The sequence below is a fragment of the Gopherus flavomarginatus genome, chromosome 5 (genome assembly GCF_025201925.1).
Source record: "Gopherus flavomarginatus isolate rGopFla2 chromosome 5, rGopFla2.mat.asm, whole genome shotgun sequence".
In the NCBI taxonomy this organism is placed as follows: Eukaryota; Metazoa; Chordata; order Testudines; family Testudinidae; genus Gopherus; species Gopherus flavomarginatus.
In genome coordinates, this window is record NC_066621.1 from 89,371,930 (window position 1) to 89,392,424 (window position 20,495).

General features: G+C 41.5%; 1 protein-coding gene across 26 annotated transcripts in view; it reads left to right on the plus strand.

Moving 5' to 3' along the window:
- The window catches only part of GPHN (gephyrin), a 596,340-nt gene that overhangs the window by 451,767 nt on the left and 124,078 nt on the right, over positions 1-20,495 (plus strand). The window contains exon 11 of one of the 26 annotated variants that reach the window (XM_050953504.1): positions 819-860. The exons of the other annotated variants lie outside the window; for them this stretch is intronic. Within the exon in view, the coding sequence (XP_050809461.1) occupies positions 819-860 (42 nt within the window). The remainder of the gene's footprint in view (positions 1-818; positions 861-20,495) is intronic. 26 annotated transcript variants of the gene reach the window in all.

Consider the following 20,495-nt stretch of genomic DNA (forward strand, 5'->3'; position numbering starts at 1 on the left):
ACTCACTTATCGAAGCCACCTTCTCTTCTTTCTTTGATTTTTTTAATGTATTTGACTGTTTTGGCTCTTTACATCCAGTTCTTGGCATAACTTGATGGGAAATCTACATTGCAACACTTCTTGAAATTCAAATTAACTGATGACCAAAGACGTGGTGTGTAAGGAAGAACAGAATGTAGCCCTTGGAATTCTTATGCTGTATGTGAAAAATGAAATACTTAACATCTGGGAGGGGAGTTTGAAATTCAAGTTATTAGGAAAACCACGTTTCCTATGAATAAACTGAGACTCTTTCTACATTTTATTTTTACTGACATAGCTTTTGCGAATGGTAATCTCCCATTCTTTGGAGGAGTGGATGGTATCAAAAAAATGGCGCTGTGCACCTAACCAAATGACATCAGTAGGCTATACAGTGAAGGAGAGAGTCTCTAATGTGTTCCACACAGTGAGCTTTGCAGAGCTAGAATAAAACCTATAGGATTAAATGAGAGATATTTGGAAAACCTCATTCCAGAATATCCTAATGAGGGTATTCTTATCACATTACCACCTCTCTGGGGGAGGAGAGATTGAATTCTTACTTCAAATTCACTGTTAGTATATAACCATTATTTTACAATATTTTTAAAGAAGCTTCCACCTTAAATGACTAAATTATGGGATATTCTTACACAGAAGTCTCTGGTCTCAGAAACTAAATGAACCCCCTTCTAATGTCTCAGTGCTGGAACCACGTATACAGAAACCTTCTGAGACCCTTACTGTGCCACCATTTCCTTTTTAACAATGTTTTCTTTTCCCCGCTGCACAACCAGGCTCGGCTCCCTTCGTGCTCATCCACCTATAGTGTTTCTGAGGTATACTTTGCACGCGTTTTATCACGCAGTCAACATGCTCACCCATCACCCTTGTTTGAGGGGTTTTTTTAATTTTATTTTATTTTGCCTTGTACTGTGCACAAATGAGGAAACACTTTGGGGATAGATTCTGCATGCTCACTCTGCAACCATGTCTAGCATGGTTTCAGTATCACAGTGTCAGTCTGAGACCACCATGGTGTAAAGTCCAACCAAGCAACTATTACTTACATATGATCTAAGCTTATATAAAGAAAACTTCTTTAATTATCCATTAATTTATAATGAGACTGTTCACATGATGGACACAGAAATGCCCAGACTGCAAGACACTTTTGTCGGCCTTTCTAACCATTTTACCTTGTGCTCAGTAGTATAGCTGAAACTTGAGTAATTGAAAGGCTATTCAGAAATGGCTGTTGCACTCTGATTAATAATTGCCTCTTTACATATGAGTTACTTTATGGGTTTCTAAAGTTCATTGCTACTAATGGAGGCTAAAATGTGCAGTGACACTACATTGCAGTCTGTATCTTTTCCTGAGATTTTCACAAGCAGGTGTCACAACCACTGACTGTTTCATTAAACCATATCTCTTTCCTTGCCTCTTATACAGTTAATTCTTCTGTTTTCTATCAGTTAAGCAAGTTTCTCCCAACAAGAAATGTCCAGTAATGCAAAGTCATGAGTTTGGTTCCTCTAATGAAATGCATTTAAAATAAAAAAGTTTATGTTTATCTTTACATTAAAAAGGTCCTGCTTATTTCCCCAAAGACTGGCTGAGGTCATCTTATCTCCAAAACACACTTTATTTTTAACTACTTTCCACATCTGCTTCAGGGTAAAGCTTGTATATGTTAAAGGGATCCTATCAAGTTAGTAAAACCTGAAAAGGAAAATACTTTAAATTGCAGTTACAGTCACAAAAGTGATGATATAAAATTGGCTCCTTTTACTTCACATTCTTTTTGAGGTGGCAGGGAGGTAAGGTGTGCATAAGGGAAGCTGAAAAATTCTTACTGTAAATTAAGGAAGTTAATGAAGATTAGGGAGATAGACTTGATCTTGTACACCATATTGAGTTAATCTAGAGCCAAAGCAGCCATCATTATATATTTTACAAAGAGCCTTTGAGAATTCCTAAGAAGAGAATTCGCTCTATCTCATGTTGTAAAGCCATATTTAGTAGAAGCACAGGCCTTAATAGTTCTGTGAGCTCCACATGAGTGGACCATTGTGCCCACATAAAGTTCATTACAGTACAAAAGCCTTAGTCACTAGCATAATCCACTGGGACGTCATCCTAGGATTAAACCAGACTCTATAATATACTGATAAATGAATCCTGTGGTTCAGTATGTACTGACATCACGTTTATCAGCTCAACCATACATAGAAAGTGAGATCTTTAACCCCAAAAACAAAGCCCTCTACCATTTGAACTAAATGAGAATAGTTACTTTTGATCATTTTTATTTCATTAGCGCCTAGAGGCCTAAACCAGGTTGGGACACTGTAGCTCAAAGCACTGTACAAACATATGGTAAATAACAGTCCTTGCCCCAAACTGCTTACAATCTAGTTTTCTTGCAATCAGTAATTTGTCAGTCTAGAAGGGACTATTGGGTTGACCATGTTAATAGTCACTCACCATGGTAGCTGTCAGGTCTGAAGTATTGGCATCTAATTTCCCTTCATATATGCTCAGGAACTGAGCCACAGGACCTGGAGACAACTCCCAGCACTTAAAATCTTGTGAAATACACACGCACACAAAGAGAGAGAGAGAGAGAGAAAAGAGGGAGGAAGGGAGAGAAAATTAGAGAACATAGAAATCAAGGGAGGATATAAAACTGCAAAACCCAAAGGTATCATCTTAGGCAAATGGCACCAACCTTCTCCAAAGATGTTCTGTTACTCTGTGCTCATGAGGTGGAAAATGATCTTATAGAATGGTCTTAAGGCACAAGAAGGTGATTTACCAGTCTGTGTATATGATTCAAGAATTGCTGCCTGTATCCACCAGTACGGTCTTTGTTCTTACAAGCACATGCTATCTATATTAGGTATTTTATGGCCTCTTTATTATAGTCTCTTCGTGCTCACATCCTTTAATATACTTATTCTCATAATACCCTTGGGGGTTAAGGAAATACTGTTATACTCCTAGAAAACTAAGGCACAGAGAAACTCTGGTTTTCCCAAGATAACACAGTAAGGGAAATGAACCTGCATCTCACATGTCCCAGGCTAACAATCTAACCTCTGGAAAAACCATCCCTCCTCTTGTGTGATGAAAATCTGATTTGTTAAATAAAATTTTATAGCCAAATAGACACCCAACTAATGCCACTTTACTTCCTAAGGGTGGGAATGGTTGGGGCAGAATGAACAGGAATAATAATTTGAGTTAAGGAGAAGCTTATGTGGGTGTAAAATCAAAATGTAGTTTGTAGGTCCACTCAAAGAAAAAACTGCACAAATAGTTTCTTGATATCCAAGGTGTTCAGTTTACTGTTCCTTCTTGCAGAGGTAAAGTTACTCTCTATTCAGCAGGAAAGCAATGAAGTAGTAGCCTAGTTTTTGTTCCATCAATTGTCTCATTACTAAATTTGGCTTATATCTGGAAACAGGTGTTTTGACTATAAGAAGAAAATTTGCCATTGCTTTAATTAAATATCATGGTGCGATACGAGACTCTGTCTCCCAGAGGATACCCAATGACTTCCAACTTAACCACATGGATCCTTTACTGAATCCATCTAATAGAAAGATCAGTTTACACTAATGTAAACTTAAAGGTGGGCTCATGATCAAAGACACTATAAAGTTAAAATATGACAGAAGTGGCATTGTTAGTGGACTGAAGCAAGATACCTACTAATTGATCAGAGTAACCCAAATCTCAGTGGTCCAGCCTTTCAGGTTACAGGCCACCAGTTTGATCTTGTCCGTGTCTTGACAACAGAATGAATTTTACATACATTACAAGATCTTCGATGAGAAATAACTGAGAGGGAGGGACAACTGGTTTTCCCACAGATGGAGAAGCAGGGCTTACAAGGCCATTAGGAATATGCGCCATCTACTTGATTTTCTTGACCACCCAAGCTAAGACAGGAAAAGGTCTGATCAGCTGAATTTAAATACATATACTTATCTCCAAATATCACGAGCAGAGGGAAGCCAACTTTTTGTTGAGGTCTGTTACAAATAAGTCAATATACAGAATCCGCCACTCCAGGAGACTCACGGAAGTACAGTATTGTTCAGTTCCCGCTCTGCTGAAAAAAAACAACACTCAGCCAGGTGTCCTGAATGTTAAGTTTTCCCTGGATACAGGAGACTGAGACGGTTAGGCTTTGTTTCTCAACCCAGTAAAAGATACAAAGAGCTGTCTGAAACGCCTTTCTGCCAGAGACCATCTTGAAGGTGTTTGTTCCTTTGACTCCTAAAATGCACTACACTGCTTCCTAAGAGGGGCCAGGATAGGTCTGTCCCTCTTGGTGGTTCAGGGAGAGCCAATCCCTCGCAGCTGGAGAAGATGGGCACTGGTGTGTAGAGGACTAGTTGCATTTGCCTATTCCTACCACTTGCCCTCTAATGTGTCAGTTAAGGTTCTCACAGGAGGGAGGGAGAGAGAAAAAAAGACAAGTGAGGAACACCGCCTGCAAATCTCAGAGTCTGTGGCCTTTTCCAAGTGAAGACAGCTCAGCAAGCTGCTTCTGCCAGATACAGGTGGAAAACTGAACATGTGACACAGTTCCTCAGTGCCAAAAACTGTTCACCAGTGACTTGCCTCTGAGTGTCTATAAGCATGGCCAACCTAAGAATTTGTTGCATACTGATGGAAAGAACAGTTCATCAGAATGTCTATTTACTCTTAGCCATTTCTAGGTTTTTAGAGTCTGTTAGTCTCTAGACATTATAGGGTGATAGTACACATACATATTAGCTAGTGGGACTTTTCTGTTCTCTAGTTCCTTGAAAAAAAGAGATTTCCTTGTTTTAGGAGAAGTGGAGTTTTAATGCTCTAAGACGATATTATGACAAACTATGTAAATGTATGTTTTATTTGTTGCTGTTAAAGTTTTTCCTCTTTGGTGAAAATCCTCAAGCTTCATGCCTTTAACTCTTATTAATGTTAACTGGGTTTTTTTGTTGGTTGTGTATGAAGATGGAAATATATTAGCTAACAATGGTGCTGACTCAGCAGTTATCCAATATAACTGTGCCTGTCATTGACTCATTAGACAGTCATTACAAAATGTAACAAGCAACATTTTATTTTTTAAAATAGTAATAATTATTCACTTCAAGAATTAGACCAGATTGGCTACACTTAGATGTTTAAAAGTAGTTGGCCTTTAGTTTTGTGCCTTAAAAATACTGTACCCAAAGTATACAACTAAGCCTGCTAAATTAATAAAACAACACTTAGTTTTTCAATGACCCCATTATTTTATCTTTCTTTGTATCTCAGCCATTTTACTATCATTGTCATTCTCTCTTGCTCTTGCTCTCGCTTCTGCATGTGCTATGTGTGCTGAAAGTAATGAAGGAAGTCTTTCAATATGTTTGTTGAAAGTGTAGCAGCAATCAGATATTCATCATAATGTCATCCCCCAGTTTCCAAAAACAATGGAGCATGAAAAACTACAAAGAGGGAGGCACTAAAATGTGCACTGTTGTTCTCATGTGTTCTCTGTATTGTTAGATATGTCCCATAGATGAAAGACAAGATTATCTGTGTTATGGGAAATCTGCAGTAAGGGTATGTATAGCTCTTCCTCTCCTCAAGACAAGGCTAGTTATGGAATATATATTGATTGTGGAACTGATTAATTAGATTTGGTTGTGTGCTTACCCTATATAGTAAAGTACTATAGGTTATCCTTATTTGACAAAACAAGAACAAAGGGGCTATTTGATGGAATTAAGAGCAGAATGAAAAAGAACTATTTCATAGAATATGCAATCAATCTATGGAATTCCTGTATCAGAATGTCATTCAGTCAAATACAGTGTGTGGCTTTTTAAAAGAGCTGGATAAAGTTATAGCCCTTAATTACATTTATAGTTATATGTGCCAAGTTATGAATAATTGAATCTCATGTTTTAGAACTAAGCTGGGGTAGGAGTAAATGTTTCTCCTACAAATGTAGCATTGTAAAGCTGGCTAGGTACATTATGTTTTTTTCCCTTTCCTGTGAAGTATCAAATATTGGCCTGTTTCTAAAGCAGGATATTGAAATAGATGAACCAGTATTCTGCTGCCATAAAGTAACATGTTCCTGTGACTGAAAACTTGGGAAGTTGTATGATAAACAGACTCTGCTAATCTTGCTCTATGAGAGGACAAATGAAATATCTATAGAGCAGGAGATATATTTTTGATCTTTGAACCCCATCATTTTATCATAAATGTTTTTAATTTATGGTGGGAGAGGGGCATTGATTCTGTCATTAATAAAGTGATTGTGCTAGTCTCTGCTTGTCAGTAGAGACTACACAGTTAGCACATTTTCTTCTGAATGGAGTGAGCTCATCCTCTTCCCAGAGGAGAAATGCCTGAAGACAAAAGATTGACAGGGTAATAAGGAACTGCTCATATAACTAGGGAGCAAATTATCAAAAGGGTGTCCTCAGTTTTTGCAGGCACAATCTGTGGTTGCAAAATTTGTACTCACATTCTTCACCTTTTGTTCAATTGTGGGCACAAGTGATTGTACATGCATCTCTGGTTACAGAGTCCAGTGGTCCCCACAAAAAAAGGAAGCTGGGCCTCTGCCCTGTGAAAATTTACCCCTATATTCCCCTAGGGCAATATATTCGATGGTATTTGCTGTTTCTCCTGAGCAAAATGGCTTTCAAGTGAATTTTTAACACCAGTGAAGGGTGCCAAATTAACAGCCCTGGATACTACTACGACATTAATGTCCTTTGTTTATCAACAGAAGATACAGCATGAGCAGTATAGTGCAAGCTTCTTCTATATTGTCCGTACATGTCAATATGCTTTCGATATGACCTAAAGAAACTATATCTAAAAATTAAGGGTGAGTTCATCATCATAGCTCATTTAGTCCTTGCTCTCTCTGGGATACTGCCAACAAGGGGGCAAATTAATGTCAGTGGTGGTTCCTTTTGATATTATAATTATGTAGTACTTTTTAATGAGCGTCTGCCAGATATTAGAAGCAATGTATAGGGATAATTGTTAGGGCAATTAATGAGTGACTGCAGGAGTTGAGCCTCAGCCAGTTATTCGTTGTCAGGAAATGTATGATCTATGAAATCATTAGTTTTTGAAATCATGAAAATATTTTTAAATATAAAGGCAACTGATTATAGCTATTAGCTAATAGCTATTAAAAAAATAAAATCTAAAGGTTGAATTGCATGTTACCGTAGATATGTTTTTAGTGCTCTTTTTGAAGACCAGCAAACTATCTAATGAGAAAATAGGACTTCATTCCCAGTATTCCACTGGGTCTGTAATGTAAAATGTGCATGGTCTTTTGCTTTCATGTGTAATGAGGAAATTATATGTTTCTATTTTGGACTGGATTTTATCAAAGAATGGCAATTTTTGCACTCTGTTGCAGACTGTCTTGATTAATGCATTGTTTTTAGATGATGTAACATGCCAACTTGTCATGGTGATTGGCACATAATAAATCCTTAAGCAAACAGAAATTTCTTTGACTGTGATGAAAAGAAAAGTGCGAACAAAAAATTAGTCACATGTAAAAGGGCAGTAATTTGTTTTAGTGGTTTTTCTTTATTCATTTATTTGCTTTTAACTTTTCAGTCTTTATAGCCAGTGGAGGATTCCCTGTGCCCACATGAGCTCTTCTTTGGCAGAAAGCTGGTAGTGTAGCCACCTCCTTTGCCAACTGCTTCCCCACCCCCCGTGTTGGCAATGGGGGAGGGAAGGAATGTTTCAGTGGCATGGCAGAGCAGTGCTACACCTGATCCTCTGCTGCTGTAAGAGCACTGAGGGACCATAAACCAGTCCAGTGCTCTTCAGAAGCTCTATCATATGCCTGCGCTAAGCGGCCCAGGATCAATGAGACAAAAGCTCCTTTGAGGTTCCTCTTCTCTGCTGCACCCAAGCAGAGCTCAGTTGGGGTGGAGAATCTAGTCTTAAAAGCCTAACAACCTGCACATAGGCAGCACATGAGTCTTCAGTTTGGGGGAGGCTTACACGCAAGTAGCAGAAGCTCCCTAGAAGTGCGGGGGCCACTAGTGCATGAACCATGGCCCCTCCTCACATTCCACCTCTTTCTCCTGAGGTCTCACTCCCACTCTGCCTCTTCCTGTCTCCACTCCGCCCCCTCCCTCGAACCTCCCGCTCACTCCTCTCTGCTTCTTCCCCCCTGGTGGAGAGGAGTGAGCAGCCAGCAAGGGGGTCTAGGAGGAAGAGGCAGAGTGAGGGCAGGGCCTTGAGGGGAAGGGGGAGAAGAGGCCAAGCAGGGTTGGGGCCTGGGGTGGAACACAGGCATAGTCACAATCCAGGCACCAGTAGCCCCACACCCACTTCTAGGGAGCTTGGCTTCCGGCACTCTAAAAGCGGCATGCTGGCACACCTCCAAATGGAGGTGACAGATGCCACATCCATGGCATTTGCCCTCCTGCATGGCCAACCTTTTTTGGGGATGCTTAGCCTCCCCAAACCTCTTATACATGCCACTCATGATCCTGAATCTTGGTAAGGGATTAGATTAGATGACCCTTGCGGTCCCTTCTAACCCTATGATTCTATGAACATGACTAAAGCTTGTAGATGCACATCTTTGCCTCTAAAATACTCCCCTTGTCAGGATACTGACATCCCAGGATTTTCCTGCTGGGAATCTAAGTATCACTTAAACTGGCTTTCCACCCTTCACAGCCTCCTGCCTCATGCTCTAGTCCTCACAGATCCTAGCGTGGAGCTCATCTCCACTTTAGGGTCCCCCCCAAGGAGATAAGCCTACTCTGTAGTGCTGCATCCTGGCCAGAGCCAGTCCCAAACCAAGACCTGCGTCCAGGACCTTCCAACGGATAGAATACTTCCCTTAGCTCCTCTCTTCTAGATCTCCCCTTATCTGAGTTCCCTCAGCTTCTTATTGAGCCTAGCTCCACCTCTTCTAGCCAAGAGGCAGTTAGTTAATCTCCCAGGTGTAGAGCATAACTAATCAGGTTCCTTCTGTTGCCTTACAGGTGATGGGGATTAAGCCCTATCACAGAACTACTAATCCATCATTGGACACGTTACATTAAATCTGCATTGCCCACCCAGAGTGCCCTGGTGAATACTTACTCTTTGTAAAAATGTTCTTCAAAGCTTGAAAATAACATTTATTTTCTCCAAGCTAGTGCTTCTTTCATTTGGCTGAATATTGCTTTTCTTCCCTTTGTTTTTGAGTCACTGTATTGTAATTTACATGCTAATTTAGTCCTTTGACAACATCTTCAACTTGTAGAAGGGCAAATAAGAATGACACCTGTTTTTACACACCTGTGACTCAGCAATGAGGGGTGTGAGTTCAAAAGGAAACTACATGTTATGCATGAAATTATGTGAATGCTCGCTGTTCTTGTTTCGTTGCTTTGTTTTTTAAGTACCTTTTGATAGAATAAGAGTATTTTTAAGTAAAATTAGAATTCATCGGAATTTCTTTTTCAGTTTCAAACAGTAGGTCAAGTTTAGGTCTCAACTACTTGACAGTTTCCCTTTATAATGATTTACATTTTTATCATTATATTTTCCTTGATTTTTTTTCTTTCGTTGGTTCATGTTTTATTTTGCTGTTGAAATCACCTGTTTTATTTTGGAAGCTTAAGAGACGAAGTAAATCAAAGTTGCAACCTGTAGGCAAGTTTGTGTTTCCCTTCATGGCATGCTAAAATGCAAAAGTTTATGACACACCTAGGATCCAGTCAGCCTACCCAGGAGAATGTACAGACTAGAACAGTGACCAGAACAGCTTAACACTATCACCTTCACTTCCATGTTAGGATCAATAGTCTCAGGGAAAATCCTACATGTGGAATTCACTTCAGCATACCCAAACAGAGAGCCTTTCTTGATATAAGAACTAGCTATATTGCAAAAATAGGGCATTGACTTTATCTCGTGCATGGATATTTATCTAAATTCTCCTATGTTAAATTGAAAGAGAAAATAATTGTATTATTGCTGACATTAAAGATTTTGTGCAATCTATTTAGTATGGACCATAAAATTCATTTTAAAAAACACCTGCATTTATGTTTGTACTAGTATGTCTTTTGAACTTCATATGGTCCCTTCAGTGTGCCCACTGCTTAAGCCCTAATTCGACCCACTGGCATATCCCACATTCAAGACGAAAGAAAATATGGGCCTAATCCTACTGCTGCTCTGCTCAGAGAGCTACTGTGACTTCTGTCTAAAGAAGCAGGACTAGCCAGGTACAACCAATTAAAACAAATCTTTCTGGACTAGACTGTTTTCCTGGGTGGATGCTCCAGAAAGTTAGGAAAATTCCCAAAAATGAAAACACCATTTTTTTTCAATTACCCCATCTTACAAATGCCTTGCCTCTTGACTTGAGTAATAAATTCTATCCTGGCATAAAATGTCTATGATAATTTATATGAATCAATTTTAGATTTAGGGAGATCGTAAAAACTGGGTTAATAAAGGAAGTCTCTCTTCATAATCTAAATTTTTGTTGAAGTCATATCTATTCAAAGTAATATACTTATACTTTTGTCATAATGCCCCAGCTCTGTATTTATCAAACAGAGCTGAAATAAAAACTCAGAATATTCAATAAGAAAGCACCAATACTAAAAAAATTATGACAAATATATATCATATCATATCATACCATAATACCTAATATTGATATTCCACATTATCAAAAATAATTTAACTGAGGAAGAATTCTCCACTGTACTCAACTTGGCACTCTCAAGTTCTCTGTTATTTTCAAATCATTAAACTAAAATTGTTCATCTGTATATTTCTCCCTCTTTTCTCCTTCCTTGGAGCAGGAAGACCTTTCATCCTTAACTGTGGTTGAGACTAGTGTCTCTTAGCAATCTCTATAGGGAACAATACTGCACTGACTTTGCCTGAGAGGTGGACTAGAAGATCTAAAATGACCTTTGTGTCTTTTCTTTTGATTCAGTGGATATGGTTTAGATTCGGGTGTGATTTAGCTTCACATTTCCTAGTCATAGAATCATAGGACTGAAAGGGACCTCGAGAGGTCAGCTAGTTCAGTCCCTTGCACTAATTGCAGGACTAAGTATTATCTAGACCATTCCTGACAAGTGTTTGTCTAACCTGCTCTTAAAAATCTCCAAGATGGAGATTCCACAACTAGTCTCATAGTTTCTCTCTTTCCTCATAATTGCATCCAGTTAAATTATATATTTTCATAGGATTTCCTTATGCTTTACCCTACCTTGCACCATGCAGGGCAGAACAATCCTGGTCAAGCACGTATACTGGGTTTCTATTCTAGCCAGCCACTAACTTCTCTTTATTGAGCACCTTGCTACTGTCCAGCATACAGCAGTTACCAGTGATTTTGTTTGGGCTGCTCTACTTATATGTTCTGTTTGAAAATCATGGCTCCAGCTTCTGCACAGTTGTTCAGGAACAATGGTTTATGTAGCTGTAATCTAACTAGTTAGATTTAGGTTTGCAGCTGCAATAATTAGCCATGAGCTCTCAGAGCCTGGCAAAGCAAAGCGACTCCCCCTGAGAATGAGAGGAGAAGGAAATCATAACGACCTTGGCACTTCAAGCATACAGTTGTTGCTTGATCTGTGACCTGTGTCTGTACCTATAGCTCTGGATGTCTTCACCAGACATTGGACCTGTTCTGGAGATTAGGAAAGAGGAAAAGTGAGGTGCCAGACACCAAAACCAAAATGAATCCAGGAAAAAGATATATTAAACTGCAAATCGTGTCAGCCTCAAGAGCAGAAACCTTGAGAAGTTGGCTCCATCTCTGAAATACAAATAATTAAACCAAATTAAAACCGACTTTAATTGTATTGCTGTAAGATTTCTTGGCACAATCATCCAATTTAAAATTATATCAAATGTGACCTAATTTATTCATGTTTGTAGCAGACAGAAACTGTTTCTAATAAATGATATTGTCAGCTTCAATATTGTACAACTTTTTCCATGTCAGTACTTTATAAATTCAAATATTAGTCTGTCCTTATCAGTGTTTACACTAACTTCCTATTTTGCAATTTAAAAAAGAAAACTTTTTTCTAACATGGAAAAAAAAATTTTCCCCAAGACTCTCTGTCTGCATATCCGTGATTTCATGAAAAAATGCATTTAAAGAAAAAAGGAATATGCTTAATGCTAGCATGTTAATTCCTGTCTTCTATATCTCTTTTTCTGTGATCAATTCTAGGAATCAGTGTTGCCTGAAACCCAGCCAAGTCTATACTCTGTTTTCAATTTAGTCCATCCGTCAGCCTAATGATTTCTACAGTGCAGTTTATGGTTGCCATCACCTTTAACTTTAGCTACAGGTCTGAACACCTGTTGCTCAAGTTGTAGCAATCTATGCTGGGCCTTGTGATTTTTGCAGGCTGCACTGCTATATTCAAGATGGACATGGAGGAATCTGATCAATGTTATGCAAAGCCTTTAGGCATCCAGTTCCTGGCAAATTGCCTGTGGGTCTTTCGTTTTGGCAGACTTCTAATGCAAATCCTGTTACCTGCAATTGTTATTAATGATTGCTTTTAGAATGCTATTGTAACTTTCACTTGACAATATAGTTCTTAGAGCAGCAGGTGCTCCATTTGAGCCTCTGTTCATCCTGTAAGGGTTATAAACTCTCTGAAATAAACCAGCTATTCAGCCATGATGATGCTGATTTCACTTTAAGCATCCCCCCTCCTCTCCCAAGGTAATACGGCCATTGTTGCACTCTCCATGAATAATTGCCTCTTATAAAGCAAAATTCACTATACTGGGCACAAAGCAGATTCACATAATGTATTTTTACTTTCTCGACAATTCTTGATTATTCATGTACTTTACTCTGTTTAATCTATTTACTCCTTGTGAAAGGAGTTTTATTCATCCTTTGTGATAAAGTTCCTCCTCTGCCTTGGTGGGTCCTGCACTTTTGGCAGATTTGCTTGCCTCAGAGATTCACCATGTGGGTCAGGAAACAGCCCAGAGAACTTCCCCTCTGGGAGAAGCCACAGTCCAGGTCAATTCCTCCTGTGTCTGATCAGGAGTTGGGAGGTTTGGGGGGAACCCAGGCCTGCCCTCTACTCCGGGTTCCAGCCCAGGGCCATGTGGACCACAGCTGTCTAGAGTGCCTCCGGGTACAGCTGGGCGACAGCTACAACTCCCTGGGCTACTTCCCCATGGCCTCCTCCCAACACCTTCTTTATCCTCACCACAGGACCTTTCTCCTGGTGTCTGATAATGCTTGTACTCCTCAGTCCTCCAGCAATATGCCTTCTCACTCTCAGCTCCTAGTGCCTCTTGTTCCCAGCTCCTCACATGCACACTACAAACTGAAGTGAGGTCCTTTTTAACTCAGGTGCCCTGATTAGCCAGCCTGTCCTAATTGAGTCTAGCAGTTTCTTCTTAATTGGCTCCAGGTGTCCTAATTAGCCTACCTGCCTTAGTTGATTCCAGGAAGTTCCTGCTTGTTCTGGAACTGCCCCTGTTACCTTACCCAGGGAAAAGGGATCTACTTAATCTGAGACTAATATATCTGCCTTCTAACACTGTCCTGTAGCCATCTGGCTTGATGCTGTCACACCTTATATTTAACAGTGTACATGTACTGTGTGTTTGGCTCTTAAGAGTACTACATATATCAATCATTGTAATGACCACTGTAGTTAAAGTTAAGTGGGGATTTTCATATCCTATTTTTACTCACTCATATCTTTCTCAGATGTTTTTCTTTATAGCCTGAAACTTCCCATACTTAGACCTCCCAGCCCAAATGAAAATATTGTTGAGAAAGTCTGAGCAAAATCCATTCATCCATTAAGTTATAGAAGGTTGAAAAATGTGATTTTTCGCATTGCAAATATCTGTTAGTGCTTTATTTATTTATTTATTTATTTATTTATTTATTATGAGTTATGAATCAGAACAGGTGAATGTTTACAAATTTTTTTTCTGTCCTGTTCTCACTAAAGACTGATCTCCAGGCTAGGTTTTTTGGTTTTTTTTAATTAGTGAAGTTATAAGTGGTTGGAAACTAAGTTTTATGCATAGGTTGTAGGAAATTTCCTATCGCTAAGATTCTGTTGTAATTAGTGTCTATGTAGAAATATTCCCCTGGGAAAAAATATGAATGGCATATATATGCCTCACAAGTGCAATGCAGTGATAATATAATTAATTAAGAACTCAGTACAGAAAAACTTCAACACTAAGTTTTTGATATAGAAATCTTTAAAAAGATTCAGATGGGGGGAGAGAAATTAGATTTCAATAGAGGGAAGATGTTCAGGTCTTTCTTTGTTGAATTTGTGCAGCCTATAAATGATGCTTTGTCCCAGTTCTGTGTTTATAAATTTAACAGATTACAAACTCTATACTCATGGAGCTTATAAACTTCATAAGGGCCAACTTTAACCTCTTCATGGCCATAGAGGCAGGGCCGGTGCAAGGAAGTTTCGCGCCCTAGGCTGACCCAGGGGACCTCTCTGAGTTGCCAGCAGCGCGCCAGGGCAGCCCAGAGGATTCCAGGGGCCTGGGGTCTTTGGCGGCGGGGGGGCCCCCGCTTTGGTGGTAATTCAGCGGCAGGGGGCCCTTCCGCTCCAGGACCCACCGCCGAAGTGCCCCGGAGACCCACCACAGGGCCCCCCCACCGCCGAATTGCCGCTGAAGCGGGACCAGCTGCCGAAGTGCAGCCGGGTCTTCAGCGGTAATTCTGTGGCGGAGGGCCCCCGCTGCGGGTCTCCGGAGCACTTCGGCGACTGGTCCCAGAGCTGAAGGGCCCCCCGCTGCCGAATTACCGCCGAAGACCGGGCTGCATGTCGGCAGCGGGTCCTGCTTCGGCGGTAATTCACCGGCGGGGGGTCCTTCTGCCCCGGAGCGGAAGGACTCCCCGCCGGTGAGGACCGGGAGCAGAAGAAGCTCCAGGGGCCCGGGCCCCACGAGATTTTTCCGGGGCTCCCGGAGCGAGTGAAGGACCCCGCTCCAGGGGCCTCGAAAAACTCTCATGGGGGCCCCTGCGGGGCCTGGGGCAAATTGCCCCTCTTGCCCCCCTCTCTGGGCGGCCCTGCTGGCACGCTGACCCAGAAGAAGCCCTGGGCTGCTGGCTGCTGCGGCGGTGCGCTGACCCAGAGGAAGCCCTGGGCTGCCAGCAACGGCACGCTGACCCAGGGGACCCCCTGGGCTGCCGGATGCCGCGGTGGTGCGCTGACGCAGGGGACCCTCTGGGCTGCCGGATGCTGCGGGGGTGCACTGACCTAGGGGACACCCTGGGCTGCCCGCTGCGGATGCCGCCTCAGCTCAGACTTCCTCTCCATCCCAGCAGCAGCAGCTGCTCAACCACTTTAAAAAAATTGAGGGGTGCTGCTTTTTGGCGCCCCCAAATCTTGGCGCCCTAGGCAACCGCCTAGTCCGCCTAAATGGTTGCACCGGCCCTGCATAGAGGTCCCCTAAAGCAGCAGACTTGGTCCTGGTCTATTGCATAAGGGAGACTGGATGGCGGGGGATTGTACCGAAAGTGTGCATCCCTGCACTGTACTAAACTGTGCAGCAGAGGGCAGAAGTGCCAGGAAGTCATGGCTGCAGTGGGACGGTGCAGAGGAGCTACTCTTAAACAGTTCCTGCTACCCTTTTCCCATTGGGGATGACCTAAAGGCCCACTGAGTCTCCCTCTGTATGTATGCACATTTATGTATGTGTTTCTATACTACCACAGATATGTATAAATGTATGACAAAGATATTTAAAAAACAGTAATATCTAGCATTAATGAAGGATTTCAAATATCAGCATTTCTTGGACAGTGTATTAGCTCTTTTGCTGTATTTTAAGTCTCTTGGAAAGGTGCAAAAACAAGATAAATTCAAGACTTGTAGTTTCAACTATTTTAAAGTTATCTGAGTTCAAAATTTCTGATTGGAATATATGGGGAAAAGTGTGTTTTTTCATTCTCGAATAACTGAAAAATGGTCCAACTAGTTTTCCTCAAGCTCTACAAATCCCATTTGGACTGTCACCTAGCATACAAAATTTCTCCCCAAAATTGTTTGAGAAAGCATTGTAAAAAGAAGGCTTAGAAGGGAAGTTGGAATTTGCCCTTAAAGGTGACCTGCAAAGTAAAAAAAAAAAAAAAGAGGTTGTGCATCTTTTCTTGTTTCCTTATAAGACAAAGGTCTGAAAGGTTGGTTGTTTAGGTTTAAAGGGTTTTTCCCCCCCTTACCTCAGAAGTGTCAGGAATGTCACATCTAGTCTGTGCTGATTTTACTGGAGAACTAATTGAAGATGTAAAATGCAGGTTGTGAGCTTTCTCGGACATGAAGGATCAGATTCAAACCCTCTAAAGTCAATGGAAAGATAGATTCCTATTGACTCCTATAGGCCTTTTGTCAGACCCCAACAGAAGGGGTTGGAACAGTGGTTTTTGAATAAAAAGATCTCTGCCTTTCCCTGTCAGCTGTTTATTCAGACATTGACAACAAATAAGTGTTAACTAAACAAAAAGCAGATTTTTCTGCAGTTATATTTTTATTCATTTGTTACAGGGCAAAATCTTAGATTGAGATTGCAAAATTGGCAACATGGATGGGGAATGATGCTGTTGTCAAATGACTTCATTGCAGAAGTTAGAAGGTTCAAATGAGTAATGGGCTTCAGCAAGAGAGAAGATGATATTGTAGTTTGACACTGGATTGGTTCCAAGGAGTACTGGGTTCTATCCCTGTCTCTGCTATGGTACAGATTTCCTATATGATGCCAAGCAAGTCACTTAAACCAACATTTTCTGGGTGTCTTTCTTAAGACACATAATGGTTGATTTTCATGAGCTGAGCATTCACAAAAACAAATGAAGTCAAGGGAAGCTCTGGGTGCTCAATACCTCTAAAATAAATCCAGCCCTAGGTGTCTCAAGTTAATTAATGGATACTCTTGAAAAGTTGGTTTAAATACATTTCTTTCCCATTTTGTAAAATGGAAGTACTTCCTTACCTTGCTGGGATGGTGTTAAGATAAATGCCTTTCTATTTGTAAGGTATTTAGTGCTTCAATGCTAAATGCAATGGAAAAACCCATGATGGAATAAAATAATTCCTTATTCAGAGCAGGGCTTGGATGGTGTACGATAAGCAAAACATGAAACCCCCTCATTGAACTGTGGCGATAAAAAGAAATATTGACCAACTGCCTCATTAAATTAACTGGAGCTGGTTATGAATTTTTTGACAAACGCTTTTTGTCAGAAAATGCCAATCCATCAAACCTGACACCTTTTGCAGAAATGTATAGGTTTCTATGAAAATGTCATTGGGAAAGTCCAGAGTGGGATTCCTGGTCAAAACGAGAGACAGAGAAACTGCTCTGTCCCGGAATAGCCAGTGGTTAGGCCTTGGATGAGGGAGACCCATGTTCTATTCCCTGCTCTAAATAAGGCAGAGTAGAGACTTGAACTCTGCTATCTCGGGTGAGTAGCCTAACCATTGGGCTATTGGCTATTCTGGAATAAGTGTCTCTCATTTTTAATTTAAAAAAAAAAATCAGGAAGTTTCAGTTTTGTCCCAATGCAAAATTAAATGAAATTCTCAAATCTCAGAATTTTTCACAAAGAAGAATTCTTGTTTTTCAGCCAACCCCACATTTATCATCCTCCATCTCTGGCAGGTCTCCTGTGGAAAAAAATGTATGTTATCATGTAATTTATTTATCATAATCCATACATACATTATGGGAAAAAATAGGATTACACAGATAACTTGAATTCTGGCATTGCCTAACTTTTGAGTACTTGACTTTGCAACCTTAATAATGTTTTTATATGTATTCTTGTAGGGAATTTATATTAAATTTGATAAACCCTTTTAAAAATATACTTCATTGTCATCCCTTTAAAACAGGTGAGGAAATAGTTTCCATTTCGAGCAATATTGTCTGAATTGGGTTGTTGTGGTATTACAATTTATTTGACTATTACTGTGGACAAGGAAGAGAACAGTGAAAGTAGCGGAAAGCCTCATTTAAAAACAAGGGACTAGGAAAGGAAGATGACTAGAGTGCTATTAAAAATGTTAATCCTGTTAATGTGTGCTAAGGTCAGAGAGCAATTCGTTCTGTGCCAGAAGATAAGAGTTTATTTACATCACTATTGGAGTTTCAGCCTTCCTGACAGACACTAAGTTAAAAAGCAATTGAACTAGAACAGGCAAAGGGTTTAGACATGTCTTAATAGTGGTCAGACAGGACAACAAACAAGACAGTCCTTAAACCAAGTGATTCATCAGTCAACTTACCAGTGACTGAGGTAGTGTGAAAATAAGACTGCATCGTAGTGTACTGGTTACACACGATGCAGAACTCCCTAGTCCCCACCCCAAGCTTTCTGTATGAGACAATTAAGGGAAGATATTAGACTTTGTTTATCTAATGAACAACATACAACAAATACACTATAATAATCAGCTGATTCTTCTCACGAGAGCCTGCTGCAACAGGAGATAAATCATTTCCACAGCATAAGAGTCATAGAGCCAGTGCCCACACATCTAAAAGGCAAAGGCTTCTATTTCTTCCTGATACCAATGAAAAAGGGAGGATGGAGACCCATACTAGACCTCAGAGTGATCAACAAATTTGTCAAGATTCAGAAGTTCAAGATGGTCATGTTCATAACAGTTATTCCAGCATTAGTAAAAAGGAGACTGGTTCTTGGCCCTCGACCTTCAAGTTGCATATTTCCACATCTCAGTCATACTGCGTCACAGATGATGCTTCAGGTTTACATTAGACCAAGACCACTACCAGCACAGAGTACTCTCTTTTGGCCTCTCATCGGCCCCCAGAATATTCTCCAAGGTTCTCTCAGTAGTGGCAGCTCACTCACGCTCCCAGGGCATCATGATTTGTCCTTGCTGGACAATTCTCTCTTCAGGACACATTCCTTCATTGAAGCCCAACAAATCATCCATACCACAATGGATCTATTCCAGAGTCTAGGCCTATAAATCAATGCACAGAAATTTGACATTAATGCTGGTATAGAGGTTAGAATTCACAGGAGCCAGCCTCGACTCCATCTGGGCAAGGGTGCTCCTCCCACATCCAGATTCCTAAGCCTCTCCATGCTTCTAGAGCCAGTGCAATCCAGCCCCCAACTTTCAGCCAGACACTGCCTCCAGCTTCTGGGGCATATGACTGTGGGCACATAGGTTATAGCTCACGCCAGACTGTGCATGAGATGCCCAAGCATTCAGTTCAGTTCGTTTTACAGACTGCCTGTCGTACCTACCTACAAAAGTGGACTGGATTTCAGATCTGGTGCCAGCCCAAAAGCATCACTCTGGATGAAGCCACTCTACCTGTAATCCTAGACTATCTGTTCACTCTCAAGAAATTGGGACTCTCTATTAGCTTGCTAAAAGTCCACTTGGCAGCAACTGCAACCTTCCGCCAGCAGGTAGAAAGGTACTCCATTTTCTCCCACCCAACTACAAATAAGTTTCCTCTTTCCTCAACCCAGACTTTCTACCCCACAATGGGTAGAGCCCTGCACAGATACAAAATTTATATCCACAGATGCGGATATCCATGGATATAAAGTGGATATCGTTGGAATTGCAGGGCTCGAGTGAGTGAGTGAGTGACAACAAGCAAGATCAGCAGGGCCATGGCCAGCTACCAGGTCAGGAACTGCAGTGGCAAAAGCATCAGCAGGTTGAGCCATTGCTCACAGGAGCCAGCATGCAGCCCAGGCAGCTCCTCCAGCATGTCTGTACCACTCACAGCCCTGTCTACTGGGGCAGGCACCAGGCTCACAGATAGCTATCCCTGGTCACACTAGTCCATTGGTTCCCAAACTAGGGGGTGCGCCCCTCTGGTGGGGCATGAAATTCCATGGGGGGTGCGAGGCTGCTCGGCCCTTCAGTCCCAGCCATGGAAGCTAGCCCCCAGCCCCTTCCCTCCAGTCTCTCCTCCCCCGTAGTTACGCCACCACACAGGTAACATGGCTTGTGCCCGCCCACCTCCCAGACTTTCTAATAAGCCAGTCTTGCCACTCTGAGCAGCCTGGTAAGGGGCAGGGAGTGGGGGGTGGGTGGATAAGGGGAAGAAGGTGCCGGGGGGCAGTCAGGGAGTGGGGGGGGGTTGGATAGGCATGGAGTACTGGGGGGCCTGTCAGGGGGTTGGGGTGTGGATCCAAGGGTTGGGACAGTCAGGAGACAGGGACTGGGGGGGTGGTTAGGGGGTGGGGTCCCGGTGGGGCGGTCAGGGGACAAGGAGCAGGGGGGGTTGGATAGGGGGTGGGGTTCTGGGAGGGTGTGGTTAGGGGCAGGGAGTCCTGGGAGAGGGTGGTCAGGGGACAAGGATTGAGGGGGTTGGATTATGGTAAAGAAGAGGTGGGGAGTGTGAGAGTTTCTCGAAAATTAAAAAGGGGGCATGAT